Below are 18,516 nucleotides of genomic sequence, written 5' to 3' on the forward strand. Positions count from 1 at the left end.
CATGTTCTTTAGACTGAACTGTCGCGCTTCTCGTTGCGTCACACCTCAACCCGCCTCAAAGCCAACGCTTATTGGACGTTCGTTTGGTGAACGGCTCCAAATTTTCTTTAACGGAGAGTAGCCAGACTGATCTGCGAGTGAAACCTTGAAAGCTCGCGAGATCAGGATGGTCTCATGAGGCTACTGTGGGCTATCTGTTTCTCAAAGAAAAAGGCTGTTCTTCCCAGTAAGGGGTCAAGCCAAATGACCTAACAGCCATAAAACCCAAATGCATGTTACTTTACCCTGAAAGGGAGACACTCATGCATTCCTCAGCACTCCCATATGAATACAACTAAGATATTTATTTTCCTCAACAACCTAAAAAGCAACAGAAATATTTTTGAGATGCCCTGAATATGTAGCTGTGACTGGTCAGTTGATTTTATAGTCACAATACAAGCTTTTGTTTTTGGGATTCACACATTTTTATGATACCTTTTATTTCTGGTATATATTGTGTTAGATTTTTCCTTGATGTTCCTTTTGGCCGCTGGGATGTTCTGTTTTTTAAGGTCCAGTGTTGACCATGAAAGAGCTTTAATGTGACAATATTGTAATTTGTGAAAAGCGTCTATGTGCAGCTGTGGTGGAAAAAATGGCGACAATAAAACATTTTAAATTAATTTTTATTTTGCAATCAATTTTTCAAACAAAAAAATTGACACGTTAATAAGAGATATACCAATGCAACTTTAGGCATTATTTGGCTAAAAACATTTGTTATTCAAGGTTATTTGAACATATTGCGATATATAGCGTGATATAGCCCAAAGATATCAAGATATTAGATTTTCTTCATATCGGCCACCCCTAGGATAAGTTAGAGAGCTTAGGTCAGGTGTGTCTGCTCAGCTACGAGGCATCCCAGAATGCCCCTGGCTTTTCAAAAGTTTTACTCAATGTAAAATGCATTGGATTTAACCTAACACAGTTGTAAGCGAATACTAAGCAGTGAATAAAAGTAACTGCTATAAGCCAAGTAAGTGCAAACAAAGTCCTTTTATTTCTGCTATAAAAAACAGCATAGTATATTTATCTCCATAAGGATCCATTGAAGGTGTCATTACATTATCTTTGTCTTAGAAGGTTATCCCAACTGACAAAACCATGAACATGTACAACACAGCAACTAACAAATACATCAAATTTTAAGTGCCAACCATCCGTCCATCCATTCATTGTCCACATAGATCTGTAAAAGATAACAGGGCAGCTGGTGGCTATCTTATTAGTAATGTTAAAGTCTGAATGTATGTTTTTTCAATGCTTAATCTTTAGCTACTGGGGGACCCGAACTACTGTAGGGCTCCACTTGTTACAACTGTTAGCTCCCTGGTTGAAGGAAGGTAATGGCCATTATTTGTGAAGTTTGCATGTTCTCCCTGCTCACTTATGCTTATATTCAGTCCTATTTAAGGACAATCGATTATTTATTTATTTTTCAAGTAATATTTTAATGAACTTTTGCTTATAGCGCTACCTTCTGGTTCAGCATGGACTGCATTTGTTGGAACTAGTATTATTTTCTACCCTGGACGGAGATTAATTCAAGTTTCAAGAGAAGATAAAATATATCAGTTAAAATATGCATCAGTTGATACTGTTAACTGTTTTAACCCTAAATGTTTAGTTGAGTCATTTGTGAGAGCTTTTCTGTAACGTGAGGCTTTCAGAATGCATGTTTTCTTTACTTGAGGCCATAGACATTTTTTACTATCCAAACTAAATCTCCCAGAATTTCAGTCAAACAATACAATAAAACTATTCAACAAACAGAAGAATAACAAAGAGGAGCAACAGAAAAAATTATATATATCATTAGCCAAGGAAAAGCTAGCATGTAGCTTTGCTTTTCCATTCATGTTTGTGGGATTTTCTCTTTTTTTACAGTAAGATTTTATGTGGAGATGTAATGAGTAGTTTATATGTCACCTGTGCTAGACCCCTTTAAAATACTGGGTAGAGAAAGATTAGTCTGTTAGAAAATAGCTAGCCAGGTTTGGAGCACCCTACCATAATATTTAACCATCTTAGAAAACTCTCTCAAATAAAATAAAATTAAAATTAAAAATTAAACATTCATAGCATTTCATGTGACTTTTTATAGTTCTTTAAACTAGGGGTTTTCAAACTTTTTGCAGCCAGGAACCCCTTAGCAGAGGTAACATTTTTCCAAAGACCGCTTTAGATTCCTCATGCTGATAGTATTTCTTAAACAGCCTTTTGTACTGTTAAATGCATTAGGAATTATGTATCTTCTTAAAAATATTTACAAATACACCTAATATTAGAGATTTGGTGGAGATTAGATTCTCATTCTCAATAAAGCCAAACTCGATGTTGTCATACTTCCTAATTTTAGCTGATTTGGCTTACTTGATGAAGTGGATGGCGTTAAATATTTGTCCAATATGTTATGTAGCTCAACCTCGACGCATCCTCAGCAGTGCCTCCTCAGACCCGACAACATGCATTTCACGGACCCCCAACCTGTGGCTTGCGGACCCCCGGGGGTCTGGGACCCCAGTTTGAGGGCTGCGGCTTTAAACTACAATCATGTTTGCATTAGACAGTTATTTCCATAGTACTCCATGGTTACACTGAAAACAATGTTAGCATGGTTTCTGTAACAATTACTCTGAACATATAGGCTTTTATTCCCCAGGAAACTAGGGAATGAAAAATACTACATTTCTATAATTCTATATCTCATGACTTTTGCATTAGAAAATAGACTGGCCCAGAGATGGATGTGTTTTGGTGTAAAACACACTTTTAAACACAAGAACAAAAGCAAGAGTCCCTGTGAAGGGGCTGGCTGAAGCATGCACTAGAGTGTCATTAATCGCAGTGAAGCAAGTGTTGCACCAGCATGGTCTGAAAGGCCATTCAGGGAGGAAGAAGCCATCAGTCCAAAAGCAAAATAAAATCCAAATTAGAATTTGGAAATGCACTAAGGGACAAAGACCTTTCATTTTTGGAGACTCTCCTTGTCATTTGATAAATCTAAAATAAAATTTCTTGTCAATAATGACCGTCTATAAATTTATTGCAAACAAATGGAAGCTTGAAGGCCTGAAAACGTCCTCCCAACAGTGAAATAAGAGGGTGACAGTATCAAGTTGTGGAGATGTTTTTTTCTGCAGGAGAAACTGGTGCACCATAATATTATATGGAATGTCTGAAGCAACATCTGATGACATTTAGGAAGTTAAAGCTTGTTAAAAATTGTTAGCAAACCTAAAAGGGTGTTTGCAAGCAATGCAAACCTGCATTGAGACTGCAAACCTGTCTCAGGTAAAGCAGAGGAACGGTCATAAATTGCAACAAACTACCGTACAAAGATTGTAGAAAGGTACCCAAAACATGTGACACAAGTCATACAGGTCAGAAGTCATAGACTTCCAAAGAAATTTCTGAAAAGGAAAATTATCTGAAATGTTCTTTCAGTCATTATTCGGACATAAAGCAAATCAAATAATTTTGGTAATCCTAATTGACCAAAAAGAAGTTTGGTCTGATTTATTGAGCGTTAGTGAGAGAAAAAATGTGATCTGTGTTTTCATCCGTTGCATTGAAAAAACACTTCAGCTTTTTTCAGTCTACTAAAACCTTGGGCATACCAGCCAAGAGTTATAGGTCACTGGTTGCTCTGCTGTCTCTCTTGCACTTGAGAAAGTTCTTGAGAGTGTCATGAAAGACAGAGCTGGAAAAAAAATAGATGACAGGATCCAAAGCACTGTTGAGGTAGGTGAAGCCAACAAACACCATGAAGAGATTAATCCATATTCTGTAGGTTTCACATGCTTCTGGCCGGTACGCCTTTATGTACAGACCCACCAGGCCTGTGAAGACACCTGGCATGAAGCAGAGGGTAAACACCATAGTGATGACCATAACCGCTCGGATGGCCCGTCGTACTCTCTCTCTGTGCATTTTCAGCTTTCGTACTTGGCAGGCAATCCTGACTGAGCAGAAGAGCAGCAAAGAAAATGGCAAGAAGAACTCCAAAATGTAAGAAACATAGTGCACCTTTAATGGCAGAGGGATTACTTTATAGTTGTTGAAGCTACGACACAGCGCTTTGTTGTTTTTCTTGTCCTTGTGGAGAAGGTTGATGGTTAACAGCGGCAGCCGATACAAAATCACACCGAGCCATATAAGAGCTGAAAGCTTGTACGCCCAGGTTGAGTTCAGTCGGCTGATGGAGTGATGCGGATGAACCACCTTGAAGTAACGGTCTAGTACGACGGCTGTCATGAAAGCAATACTGGCAGATCGATTGACTGACAGCATGTACTGGTTGATGCGGCACCAGACTGGTCCGAACTGCCAGTTGTCGCCTCGCCAATGGGTGTCGATGCGGAAGGGCACGCTGAGAAAGAGCAGGAAGTCGGCCAGACAAAGGTTGAAGAGGAATGTAACGTGGGATTTCCAGTACTTTATACGGCGACAGAAAATCCATAGGGCCAGGATACTTCCTGGCAGGCCCACGAGTGTTTCAACTATCAGGAAAGTCATCAGGAAGACGTTTACAATTTCAGTGTGCTTGAGTTGACAGGTCCCGTTTTCCGATGAATTCATTTTAGCAGAGCGGTTGAATCTTTCTGCTTGCTGAACAACTATGGCAACACCTGGGTACGAAGTCTCTTGTATTGTTGACACTATCAAGGATTTAAAAAAAAAGAAAACAAACTGATTAGATCATTATTTTATCAAGTACAAGACAAAAGCTGATGATTTTGACAAATAATATTATTTTGCTTATCTTTATCGAGTCTTCTCTACGACATTTTCATAGACCATATGGTTCTGACCAAGACGTCTTAAAAGTAGGAGGTTGCTCAGACACAATTGCATTACATCACATGATATTTTATCATTTTAATGAATGTGTATCTCCATAATTCAGCAATGTCTATTTAGCTACAGAGAGAAATAAACTAAAAAGTCCTGGTTAAGTATATGGGTCTGCATTGTTTTGTTTAGGGTAAATGGCAATAGTATCTGTTGCTCAAATGAAGAAACTTGTAATTTCTCCTCTGCATCAGTTAATCTGTGATCAACTGCAAGGTCTATTGAAGCAGGCAGTGGATTAACACGTTCTGCAACAGAAATCCTTGAACCTGACTTAGTTTAGCTGCTCACCTGGCATCACCTTTGTTAAACCACAGAAGCCAGGTGGAAATGCCCTAACAAGGTTTCACCTATTCCTGCATTTCTGAGTTCTACTTTTGCACAGTTTGCTTTTTTTTATTCTGTCATCTTTAGTTCATGTTTTATTTTGATTTATAGTACCTGATCCCTTGTTTACTTCTGCCCTGTGAGGCCTGGTACCTTTTTCATAAATGTCAGCTGTTATGTAGTTCCCCCCTAAATATATAGTCTAGTGGTTTTTCTTATAATATCTTATAATATCTAATATCTAATTTCAGTCATCTTTTGTGTCTGCGGAGCATGGTTTGAAAAACAGAAAATATCCCATGACTGTTATTTGTGTGGACAAATATGTTGTGTTCATGTCAGAGATTAGCAGAGAATAAGGAGACAAGGGTGTCAAAAGTGCACCAGACTGATTTTGTGCATCCCCTGATTGCAGTTCCTGAATGATTCAGATGGAAACCTTTTATTATTAGTCAAGGCAAAATCTGCTTTTTGTTAATATATTAAACATGGCTAAAAACAGCAAGTGCTTTCAAAGAAAGAGTGAACCAAATTGTGTTTTTAATGCTGAAAATAGACTTCTTCTTTTTTTTTATTAATCAAGCTTAAAAGAATTTGCAAACTGGGGCCCCTTCTTCGTACGTCGCTAACTCAGTTAGTTGGATTTGATTGTTGACGATTTGGCATGATCTTGGATTGTTCGGTTCTTCGAAACTTACCTTTTACTTGCTGTCAAAGCAACATGTGCGCAAGCAGGCTTATTTCATGTAAACAGGATTAGATCGCAGCTTTATAAGCGGAGGAGATGGGGAGGTCTGTCGTAGCCATGTCGTCCATTTTTACGACAGCAACCTGTTGCGGAAGGTGCAAAAATAATTTCAGAGCTTTTCGAATTGATCATGTATTGCGCAATAGACAGGATCCTTTAGCGCAGCGCAACAGTGTAAGTGTAGAGAGATTTTTCATGGTGGCTGTTATAAACAGACAAACACATTTATCTGTGATGAATGGTGTGAAAAGGAACCCGATCTTTAGCCAAAACACTGAAATTTCTTTTAAGAAGGGCCGATGACCAAAAATAAGATCCAAAAACAAGGGTAAGGCAGACATCCAGACACAGGCAAACTGACTGGGCAAAAACAAGACAGAATCTACAAAGGATATAAACCCAAAAGCATAAGAGAAGCAACACAGACACTAAACCAAAAAACAGAACATTACAGAGCCCCCCCCTCAAGGACGGATTCTAGACGTCCCTGAAACACGAACCAAGAGTCCAAGTAAAATAATAACAACCCAGACCGGGCGGGAGGAGGGAGGTCCTGGATGGCGGGCCATAGTCCTAAACACAACAAAACTAATCAAGAGCAACCCAGACTGGGCGCAAGTCAAACAACAAGAGTCTGGTGGGCGTCCCAAGCGACGGTCCCGGCGTGACAGACGTTCCGGCGGGCGTCCAGGAGGACGGCCCCGGCGTGACAGACGTTCCGGCGGGTGTCCAGGAGGACGGCCCCGGCGTGACAGACGTTCCGGCGGACGGCCCCGGCGTGACAGGTTCTCCGGCGATCGTCCCGGCGGACGGCCCCGGCGCGACAGGCCCTCCGGCGGTCGTCCCGTCGGACGGCCCCGGCGTGACAGGCTCTCCGGTGGACGGCCCCTGCGTGACAGGCTCTCCGACGGACGGCCCCTGCGTGACAGGCTCTCCGGCGGACGGCCCCGGCGTGACAGGCTCTCCGGCGGACGGCCCCGGCGTGACAGGCTCTCCGGCGGACGGCCCAGGCGTGACCGGTTCTCCGACGGACGGCCCAGGCGTGACCGGTTCTCCGGAGGCCGTCGGCGGAACTGGGCGACAGGAGGCCGGCGGCGGAGCAGGACCCTCAGAGACCGTTGGCGGGGCCTGGAGAGGGAGAGAATAAAACCTGGCGCCGGACTACAGGGTACGGAAGGCGCCGGACTACAGGCTGAGGAGGGCGCCGGACTACAGGCTGAGGAGGGCGCCGGACTACAGGCTGAGGAGGGCGCCGGACTACAGGCTGAGGGCGGCGTCGGACTACAGGCTAAGGGCGGCGTCGGACTACAGGCTAAGGGAGACGCCGGATTACAGGCTGAGGAAAGCGCCGGACTACCGGCTGGGGGAGGCGGCGCCTGGTTACTGACTACAGACGGCGGCGCCTGGACACTGGCTACAGACGGCGGCGCCTGGACACTGGCTACAGACGGCGGCGCCTGGACACTGGCTACTGACGGCGGCGCCTGGACACTGGCTACAGACGGCGGCGCCTGGACACTGGCTGCAGACGGCGGCGCCTGGCTACAGGCGACAGAAGAGGGAGCCTGGTTACCGGCAACTAAAGAAGGAGCCTGGCTACAGGCGACTAACGAAGGAGCCTGGCTACAGGCGACTGAAGAAGGAGCCTGACTACAGGCGACTGGGGAAGGAGCCTGACTACAGGCGACTGGGGAAGGAGCCTGACTACAGGCGACTGAGGAAGGAGCCTGACTACAGGCGACTGAAGGGGAAGCCTGGCTACAGGCGACTGAAGGGGAAGCCTGGCTACAGACGACTGAAGGGAAAGCCTGGCTACAGGCGACTGAAGGAGAAGGGAAAGCCTGGCTACAGGCGACTGAAGGAGAAGCCTGGCTACAGGCGGCTAAGGTGGGAGCCTGGCTACAGGCTGCTAAGTTGGGAGCCTGGCTACAGGCGGCTAAGGTGGGAGCCTGGCTACAGGCTGCTAAGTTGGGAGCCTGGCTACAGGCAGCTAAGTTGGGAGCCTGGCTACAGGCCGCTAAGGTGGGAGCCTGGCTACAGGCCGCTAAGGTGGGAGCCTGGCTACAGGCCGCTAAGGTGGGAGCCTGGCTACAGGCCGCTAAGGTGGGAGCCTGGCTACAGGCTGCTAAGGTGGGAGCCTGGCTACAGGCTGCTAAAGAGGCCACAGGACTCCAGACTACAGAGGCCACAGGGCTACAGACTACAGAGGCCACAGGGCTACAGACTACAGAGGCCACAGGGCTACAGACTACAGAGGCCACAGGGCTACAAACTACAGAGGCCACAGGGCTACAGGAGACCCCGGGCTGCAGGCTTCAGGAGACCCTGGGCTGCAGGCTTCAGGAGACCCCGGGCTGCAGGCTTCAGGAGACCCCGGGCTACAGGCTTCAGGAGGCCCCGGGCTACAGGCTTCAGGAGCCAAAATCAGACCCTTAGCCACCAGGAGTCTCAGGATCAGCTCCTGGAGGGTCTCAGAAAGGGACATCCAATAAAGTCTCTCCCAGAGTTGGCTGTCCATGAGGGTAATAAGGGGTCTTGGCTTAAACACAACTCTGAGAGGCTCAAAGTCTCCAGGGGGCCCCGGTTGTTGAATCCCCTTCTGAGGTCCCGGGTGCCCGAAGAACGAAGGATCCCCCTGGGTTCCCACGTCGCAGATCTGCGACGGACCCCTCTGGGTTCCCACGTCGCAGGTCCGCGACGGACCCCTCTGGGTTCCCACGTCGCAGGTTCGCGACGGACCCCTCTGGGTTCCCACGTTGCAGGTCTGCGACGGACCCCTCTGGGTTCCCACGTCGCAGGTCTGCGGGGGCAGGTCCTCCTGACCCCTCTCACAGGACTTGGGCAGAGGCAGATCCTCCTGGACCCCCTCTGGTGACTTGACGGGAGCCGAGGCGTCGGCCAGACCCTCGGGGACAGACTCAGGAGCCAAGGCGTCGGCCGGACCCTCGGAGAAAGACTCAGGAGCCGAGGCGTTGGCCAGACCCTCGGGGACAGGTTCGGGAACCGAGGCATCAGCCAGACCCTCGGAGACAGGTTCAGGAACCGAGGCATCAGCCAGACCCTCGGAGACAGGTTCGGGAACCGAGGCATCAGCCAGACCCTCGGAGACAGGTTCGGGAACCGAGGCATCAGCCAGACCCTCGGAGACAGGTTCGGGAACCGAGGCATCAGCCAGACCCTCGGAGACAGGTTCGGGAACCGAGGCATCAGCCAGACCCTCGGAGACAGGTTCGGGAACCGAGGCATCAGCCAGACCCTCAGGGACCGGTTTGGGTCGGCTATAGAAAGCCTGGAGGGCTGACCTATAATGTCCTCTACCTCCTTTAATTTCTCCTCCAGCTCCTCTGAGTATTGGATGAGTAGAGCCTCCCTGAGACGTTTAATGAGGGGTGCAAATGTCCTGATCTTGTCCTCCAGGGCCAAATACTCCGAGTAACTGACACCACCAGGGGGAGCTGGGTGCAACTCCACTGCGGGAGGCGAAGAAGTGTGGTCCGCCAAACCGGAAGTGGGCTGAGGTTGAGGTCCGACAGCAGGCAATGGCCGAGCTGGCTTCTCGGCCCGCTGCGCGCTAATGGTGGATGAGTGGCAGGCAACTGAGTGTCTCTTCCTCCGACGGCGGGACGGCCGAATAGGCGGTGAGGCCAATTCAACCTGGCAAGCCGGAACCGCAAGAGCCCGAGGCGATCCCTGCGGCTGTTCTCGTGGTGAGGGGGACGGAGTCTGATCAGGAAAAAGGTCCGGGCGAAGACCCCGCACCACCTCTGCATCGACCTCCAGAAAAAACTCCGGGTCCGGAAGGCACAACTGCGAGGGAGTACCGCTGCTGCGGAGATGACGTCTGGGACCGTCACCGGGGGGACAAACCGCTAACCTGGTTCCCTCAAAAGACGATCCAAGCAATGATCCTCCATCCGCCTCCAGGAAGAGGTCCGGTGAGTGAGCGTCGTAAGCCTGTGAGCCGGGCAAAGTACCAGCTACGCAGAGCGCTGCTCTTCCAGAAAAAGAAAAACTGTTTGGCAGCGGGTTCGGCATGGTCGGTACGTTCTGTGATGAATGGTGTGAAAAGGAACCCGATCTTTAGCCAAAACACTGAGATTTCTTTTAACTGGGTTTATTGAAGGGCCGATGACCAAAAATAAGATCCAAAAACAAGGGTAAGGCAGACATCCAGACACAGGCAAACTGACTGGGCAAAAACAAACAGAACAGGTTATCAAAAAACAGACAAAAGGTGCTGGGAGCTCTTACCGAAAAACAGACTGCTAACATGGAGGGACGGATGCATAGGAATAAGAGTACGACGTACTGACAGACAACTGAGGAGGGAGTGAGACTTAAATAAGCAGAGAAACAGGTGAGCGGAGGGGATTAATTAACCACACGCAGGTGGAAACAATAACAAGACTGACAGAAGGATAAACCTAAGACCGAGAAAGCACAAACAAAGACCGGACTACTTAAAATAATACACAGACTAAACAAAACCCTAAAACAAGACAGAATCTACAAAGGATATAAACCCAAAAGCATAAGAGAAGCAACACAGACACTAAACCAAAAAACAGAACATTACATTATCTCAGATAACTCAATCCAGCGATACTAATCATAAACAACAGGTGTGTTCGAAGAACCCAATTAGCCGGATCATGATTAGCCCGATGATATTATCTTGGATGTCTCATTTCATCTTGGACGTTTTAAGCAACATACGAAGAACGTTTGAAAACTTTATTTGTTTAATTTAAGATATTGCATGCTTAGTTTATTGTTGAGCAGATAAAAATTATTCACAAAATATTTTTTGCAATTTTAGTTTTTTGTTTGTTGGTTTGTTTGTTTTTTCCAGAAGCATATTTACATACGACACAAAAACTGCAGATGAAAATTTGCCTATTGGCTCATGTGGGTGAATTTACATTTAGTTTTTTTCTATATATTTTTCAATGTACGCTGTTCTTGTTGAATTAATGGCAAAAAAAATGAATAAATTCAGTTTACAACTACTTACAAATTTAACTTTATTCTGTGGCTAAGATACAGTTTGAATTCAATTCCTGATTCCTACATAAAACATACCTGAGGCATGCAGAACTCCACAACGTTAATGGAAAGTCTGACATACATGTGGTTGCACTTTTTATGGCATGTTAATAAAATGTGCGTATTAAGATTGTGCCCTTGCATAATGTTTGCTCTGTTTTTCACTAAATCGAGTCATGTTGATAATTTAGCCATTTAAGTACATGGATGAGTTTGAAAATTGGTCAAAGTTTGGCAGTTGGGTTCTCCCCTTTCTGTTAAGCACAAAATAATACTTGAAAGAAACCTCATATATACAAAACACATAATGCTTTTAAAAATAAAGCTAAAATGGAAAAATATTGTCTGACAAACTAAGTGTGCCCTAAATGCTTCCATAATGGCTTGTTTGCATAGTTTGCCAGGAGAAAACCTTTACTCTCTAAAGAGAACAAGCCATCATGACTTAGGTTTGCAAAGACTTCAGAGAAAATGTCCTTGTGGATCATGTTAGACCAAAGCAGAGATGTTTTGTGACTATGCACAGCACCCTATTTGGAGAAAAGCAAATATAGCATAACAGCACAATCTTCTCATAAACTATCAAGCACGATGGTGGAGGGGTAATGACTCAGGCTTGTTTCCCGCCGCTGTGTTGCTGCGTGATATTAGCCTGAACAGAAGTTTAAGCTATTGTGTATTTATTTCCAGTGTAAACAGTATAAACTGTGACTCCCTGGTGGTCATAATGATATTTCCATATTTATTGTTTCTCCTGAGGAGGATACAAAATTAAATCAGTAAGGTAAATGTTTTTTTAAACAAAAAAAAGGCTACAACTACAAAAAGTCTATGGAAAAAGAAAAAGGTTTTAAAAAATCCGACACGACCAAGAACAGCCACACACAAAAAAGGAGGAAGAGGTTCCAAAGAACAAAAGTACACCTGGTAACGCAGATCTGGAGGAAGATAATGACTCAGGGGAGGCAGGAGTGTTTGTCTGGGAAAGAAAGAGTTAGGAAACCACAAAAATGACAGAGGAATTAAAAAAACACACAAACAAAGCTGGTGACATGTTGACAGCCTAACAAAGAACCTTTTAACGGATAAAAACAAGGAAACAAAACAAAATTACAATAAAGCTGAAAAAGTGAATAGTTGACTAACTTTCTGAAGAACAAGAAATCCCAACTTGGTCCATAACTATCTTCAAGAAAATAAAAAAATCCAGTGAAAAACGTTCTTCTTGCTGATTTCTTCTACTATTACTACTAATAATGAGTCTTTCTCACAGTTGTGGAGAAGCTCTGGGTCACTCTTCTTTGCAGGACTGTGTTAAATCAGCATAATTGGAGGGTTCTCCAGCATGAACAGCCTTTTTAAGGTCACACACTCAGCATCTTAGTAGGATTAGAGTCCAGACTCTGACTAGGCCACCACCTAAGCATCAGTTATGTTCCTCTAGGTTCATTTTTGACCTCTTGGATGATTTGTTGCTACACTTGAAGTAATTTTGGTAGACCGACCAGTTCTGGGAAGGTTCACCACTAATTCTGGCTTTCTCCGTTTGCGTAAGAGAATCAGGAATCAGGAATCAGGCCTGCTTGTGGCTAGCGAAGCTGAATCCAAAACAATGTAATTAATCACATATAATTCATACAAGCAGACAACTATGTTTTCACATGGGCCCAGCTAGGCTTAGATAGCTTTCTTCCCTCGTGTAATAATGATTTAAAAACAACGTTTTTAATATTTACTCAGGTTATCTTTGTTTAATACCTAAATTTGTTTGGTGATCTAAAATATTTAAAACGTGGCAAATAAAGCAGATAGAGCAGAAATCTGTAAAGATCCAAATACTAGTTCACTGCACTTTCTTTATTAATATAGCAGAGTACAGACGATGTCCATCAGTTCAAATGAATATTGCACAGTGAGACAAGTTAGAAAAAGAAGAATGACCCATGTAGTAAATTTAACAGACCCTCTAAATTTTTTATTGGGATAAAGTGAGGTATACATAGAAAATGACATGCACAGGGATTTGCATCAGTGTTTGAATTTATTGAGTGCGTGCATGCGTGTGTTAGGGACTGGGTATAATGAATGGCAATGAAAAACAGATAACGATGAGGAAACACTTTCACCGATCAGCAGGGAGAAACCCGAAGCACAGAGGCATGTTCAGAACTGTACCTTTTGTTTACATAAAACACTAATGTCATTTTCCCAAATAAATCAAACCCATGGTTTGTTTGTTTTAAGCACCACTGAAGAAATGTGAAATCGAGCAGTTAAATGGGTGTAAGGAGAAGAGCATTTATAATTTGCTGGAGGAATTCCTGCGAGCTGTAGAGACTGCTTTATGTGCACCATGATGTTACATGTACTTATAAAACTATTTCCATGTATATCAAAGTAGGTAAAGACTAAAATCAGTTTTTTTTTTTTTACGTTAATCCCTGCTTTTCAAGCAAAAATGCTTTGAAAAGTGGCAAAACAGACCATTTAACAAGTATTATGTAGGTAAGGTAAATTACCATGCTGGTAATGGTATTTTCATTTTCTGCATGGACCCACATCTACATCCCTCATCTCCCCGTATCCTACAGAATCCCTTTAAATTAAACCTTGCTTTATACATTGCTTTTTAAATTAATGCACCCCGTCTGTGTTTTAACAATCCGACATAAAATAAACACGTGCGTCCAGAAAAAGGGCAAGAAACCTCCAGGTTTTTGTACTCACCAGCAGTAACAGCCAAATAATGCGTTCAGTTGACAAAGACAATGATGTGCGTACGTCCCATGCAGAGAGTGACAGTGATCTGGTGTGAAAAGGTGTGAGCTTTCTTTCTGGGAAAAAAAAGAGCTGGCTGTGTGGTGGCTTGTCGTAACATGACGTTGTTGCAGATAACATTTTTGCTTCAGAAGGACTTATGACAGTGTAACTCTCTGGGATTTTTAAGTGTATAATTATTTATAAAATAAAATTAAAAAGAAAAGAAACCATGTTTTAAAATGATTTATATCTAACCTCAAATGCACAAGAACACAAAACAGATTTTACGCTGTGATTATTTATCAAGCAAAGATGAAGTGAAAACACAAAAGGTTGTGTGTGAAAAAACTAAGTACACCCCATAACAGCACTGATAACCATTTTTAGGCCTAATTGCTCCCAGTTGTTGATTTTTTTCAGTGACTTTATCTGTCTCTCAGATCCTTGTGGGGGATGTTTGGTCCGCTTTTCTTTACAACATTCCTTCACTTGATTGAGTTTTTACAGACATTTACACATCAGACAGACCTTGCTGAGGTGCACAGGGACAGACAAGTTCTCTAACAGGCCACTCTCATGAATGAGAAGTACCTGTATAAAATAATTCTAACAGTAATAAGCTCCTTGACCTCAGCAGCACATAGTTTTATCAGAACTAATGACATTCCTGTACAGAACAGGGTTGAAAAGGTTTGTGGGCACCACACCTTGAAGCATTGATCTCAAACCAGACGTTGACGTTTTTATGCACCTGACACAATATCCTGCTATTTTCTTTCAACCTTTCCAAACCAGTCAGTTCTTCTCCATTTGTCCTGTGATTAACTTTAAGATTTAACAAGCAAACTGGGGCCTGAAGAGTCTGAGACGGAGCTCCTGAGTTTTCTTGTCACTTCTCTGAACCTTGGGGGATGATTTTGCTGGGATGTGTAACATATTTCTACTTTATAGATTGATGGACTTAAAACCATTTGGAAATGGTTTCCTGGTTTCCTGGGCGTTAGAAGCAATCGGCTACAGCTCCTGCTTTTTTTTTTTTAGAAGCGGTGACTCTGGTGTTTAAATAATCTTTGCCTTCTAAATCCTTTGGAAACAACATGAACATATTTAGTTTACAGCTTTCTGATTTTGGCTCTGATGAATAGTGACAGTGTGGGATCTGTTGTGCATTTTCATACATTTGAGGTCAGATTCACTTGACTGTGCATCCTGATGTAGACCAGTTCTCTTTCTGATATAGACGACATTCTGGGCCCATGTTACCGTGTTTCTAAGCAAACATTACTTCCTCTTTTTCTCACATCACTGAATCAAGTTCCTCTCTGGATCATTTTGTCTAATCACTTTTTATTGCCCCTTGTGTACCTCTTTGGGGCACCAGAGAAATAGCGCCTAATGAGGGTGCTGAAAATAACATCTGCCGTTGAACATGAGCTGCAAAATTAAAAAAGCCTGCACTAAACAGCAAACTCTTATCGCCCGTTTACCAGCAACTGCATGTATTTGTTGCAGCAGAACCAAACAACTCTTATAAGGCCTCTTTGACACACAGAGACAATAAATCTTGAATTTCCCTATCTAAACTCTCTTTGGTATCAGTATACAGCACTTTACACAGAGCCCGTCCTGTACAATCTTTGTCAGCTCAATAACTTTATGGTCACTGACTTCCTGACAGTGGGTCAGACCCTGCTCACGGCCCTAAAGGTGTGTTTGCTAGAATCACTGGACTCTGATCCACAGGTCTGCCTGTTTTATGACTGTACTCGCAAAATAAACACATGAGACCCAACACTGGCACCACAAGGAGCAACATCTGCTCTCAGGTAATTTATGGTCACTTCATGTGCAGTATGAGCCGAAATGTGATGGTGCAACCATACTGGCACTTTTATAGTGTGTTTTTCTGTTACCGACTTTCGTAGAGACCGCTCAACTTCTCTACTGGTATATTTAGACATGGAAGTAAAGGCCATCATTTTAGAGAGAAGAAATAAAGTCTGTGTCTATTGTTTTACAGAATCCATTAATTGTCTGTACCTGCTTGTCTCTCAAGGATCCGGTGGGAGCTTGGGCCTATTTCAGGTGATGCTGGGGAAGATTCTCAGTCATCCAGGTCAGGATCAATCCAAAAAAAAATAAAACATTTGAATATAATATAAATCCAGTTGTTTTGTTTTTTTAACCTTTTTTTGGAAATCTCCGATGATCATTGGGCAATAGCCACTGGGCCCTGTCGCCAGTCCATTACAACATAGAGACATACAAAGGACAAACAACCATGCGTGCAGATACTGACATCTAAGGGCAGTTTAGATTCACCAATTAACCTGACAATCGTGTCTTTGGATTGTGGAAGAAAACTGGGGTACCAAGAAAGAACCCACACTTGCACGTAAGGCAAGGCAAGTTTAATTATATAGCACATTTCAGTAACAGAACCATTCAAAGTGCTGAAATGTTTTCATTTTTCAAAGGGTGATGCAACAGAAACGTTTGGGAACCACTGGACCAAGGTAAATAATTGTAAAAATCAGTAAAATAGCTGACTGGGTATTCGCATCATGTTCCACTGTCCGTGGCGCAGGATCTAGGAGTTTGTCCTGTAACCAGCAGGCTGCCAGTTCAAACCCATTGTTGTGACATTGAGCAAGACACTTCACCCCCCTTGCCTGCTGTCGGTGGTCAGAGGGCCTGCTTCTGTCAGTCTGCCCCAGGGCAGCTGTGGCTACAGTGCAGCTCACCACCGCCAGCATGTGAATGTGTGAGTGACTGAATGCAGTGTGAACTGCTTTGGGGTTCTCAGGACATGATAAAGGGTTATACAAGTACAGGCCATTTTTTAATAGAAGGCACTGAATTAAATGATCATCATTAGCCAGAATTCATCTGTAAAAGCAGTAGCTTTGGCAATTTGTTGCTCTGGAGGATACAAGTGTGTGATAACACAATGCAAAGCCGGAAAGATGGAAGCAACGACCCGAGGGAAGCAATTTGTTTCTGCCTCGTCAGCCTGGGAAGGGTTATACAGCAATTCTGAAGCTCACAATTTTACAAGCATAAGAAACTGTATTCATAACTGGAGATGATTTAAGGGAGTTTTCAGTCTTCTCAGGAGTGGACGTATCACCACATTCACCCCAAGGCTGGACCAGAATATGATCAGAGAAATAAAATAACCAAGAGCTTCATGTCAGAATCTGTAGTTAGCATGTTACATGAACTCCATGACAATTAGAAAAAGACATAACAAGTATGGCTTGTTTGGAAAGGTTGAAGGATGAACCCTCTCTTCTCCAAAACAAATATGGCAACATGGCCTTGGTTGGCAAAGTTGCATCCAAATAAACCACAAGACCTCTGGAAAAATGTCCTTTATGTTTGGTCATAGTAAAAAGCTTTGTGCTCAGAGAGAAAAATGCGTATCAGCACAAACGCATTGTACTAAACTGCCAAGCACAGGGATGGAGGTGTGATTATTGGGCTTGTCTTCAATAATCACACCTCTTCAATGGCTTCAATGGACCTGAGCACCAATGAACTTCTTAATGAACCAAGGTCAGGCCGTTTGTCCGAGAGCTGAAGCATGGTGCAAACTGGGAAAATATGCAAGATTAGGGGAACGCTTTTCCCTAAACCAAAAAAAAAAAAAAAATCTTTAAATGTTGCAAAAATTGGGTCTTTTTTTAACTGTCTGTTAGATCATGGGGTGTATTTACTTTGTTCATTCACAGCTTTTCTACCTTAGCTTGATATTTGTTCAATAAATAATAATTGTGCAGATTATTAATTAATATACTTCAGATTAGATGTCATAATTTGTCATGGTTTGGAATGTTGAAGCCAGACCAAAGTGCAGAAGGGAACACCCAAGGATCATAAAAAAATTAATCATTGTGTGTTATACAATTTAAAGAACCATGCTTTTAATTGAATGTTATCAAGCAGCAAGTAAGTAAGTTGTTATGGAGGACCAGGAGAGTCACTGAAAGAGAAATGCAACCATTTCAAATTTAACATTTAAATCATACAATTAGAAATCCAATTTGAAAAGTGCTTTGAAATTGAACATTTTAAGTTGAAATATTAAAGAGGCATTGTAAATTAAATCTATTAATTCATTGTTAAAAAGTACAATTTGAAAATGTATTTTCCAATCCTAATTCTAAATGAATATTTTAAAACCACAATTCATAAATCTGATTATAAATACATTTCCTTATCAAGCATTTAAAAAGGTAATTCCTTTTTCCATAACATTTTCAAATCCTTCTTGCAATAGCATTTATTTTTACATTACCTACCTCATTTAGATTTTGGGTGTCCCTTGTGGAAAGCTATTTATATCTCATGTGCTGCCTTAGATTTAAAATCATTGCAGCATTTTCAACCAAATGAAGACATTCCATATTTTTTTTATTCAAACACAAAAAAAGTCTGTTTGAATTATCAGTCGAGATTACATAAAAGCATCAATAATCATTTCTTATTTGGCTTTTGACATCAGCACTTGAAGATAAGATAAAAACAGTTTCTGATTAATCCACGAAGGTGGCCCTGCAATGACATGGCAGAATAAAGAATTATAACAAGGTTCCTGAAAGAAGAGTAATTAACATATAAACATTTCAGATCATATTAGACTTTAAAAATGTCATATGCATGTATTCAGGAAAATATTAGATAGGTTTTAGTACAGGTTTACAAAAGCTCCAACCTTGAATTATGATTGTATG

General features: G+C 42.9%; 1 protein-coding gene across 2 annotated transcripts; it reads right to left on the bottom strand.

The window, feature by feature from the left end:
* Nucleotides 1–793: 793 nt before the first annotated feature.
* On the bottom strand, nucleotides 794–13,826 carry LOC105934836 (hydroxycarboxylic acid receptor 2-like). 2 transcript variants are annotated; one of them, XM_036126865.1, is made up of 3 exons: nucleotides 13,748–13,788; nucleotides 11,945–11,999; nucleotides 794–4,706 (listed from the first exon to the last, which is right to left on the bottom strand). In XM_036126865.1, the coding sequence occupies exon 3, from the start codon at nucleotides 4,624–4,626 to the stop codon at nucleotides 3,676–3,678; it is 951 nt and encodes a 316-aa protein (XP_035982758.1). In that variant the 5' UTR covers nucleotides 4,627–4,706; nucleotides 11,945–11,999; nucleotides 13,748–13,788; the 3' UTR covers nucleotides 794–3,675. The 2 variants fall into 2 exon arrangements, with proteins under 2 accessions (XP_035982758.1, XP_035982757.1); XM_036126864.1 differs by lacking the exon at nucleotides 11,945–11,999 and having other exon boundaries at nucleotides 13,748–13,826.
* Between the last annotated feature and the right edge of the window lie 4,690 nt (nucleotides 13,827–18,516).

The sequence above is a fragment of the Fundulus heteroclitus genome, chromosome 22 (genome assembly GCF_011125445.2).
Source record: "Fundulus heteroclitus isolate FHET01 chromosome 22, MU-UCD_Fhet_4.1, whole genome shotgun sequence".
NCBI classification, from domain to species: Eukaryota; Metazoa; Chordata; class Actinopteri; order Cyprinodontiformes; family Fundulidae; genus Fundulus; species Fundulus heteroclitus.

Bases quoted from the DNA above. Each gene is read 5' to 3' on its own strand.
- LOC105934836 (XM_036126864.1), bottom strand. From the start codon at position 4,626: ATGAATTCATCGGAAAACGGGACCTGTCAACTCAAGCACACTGAAATT.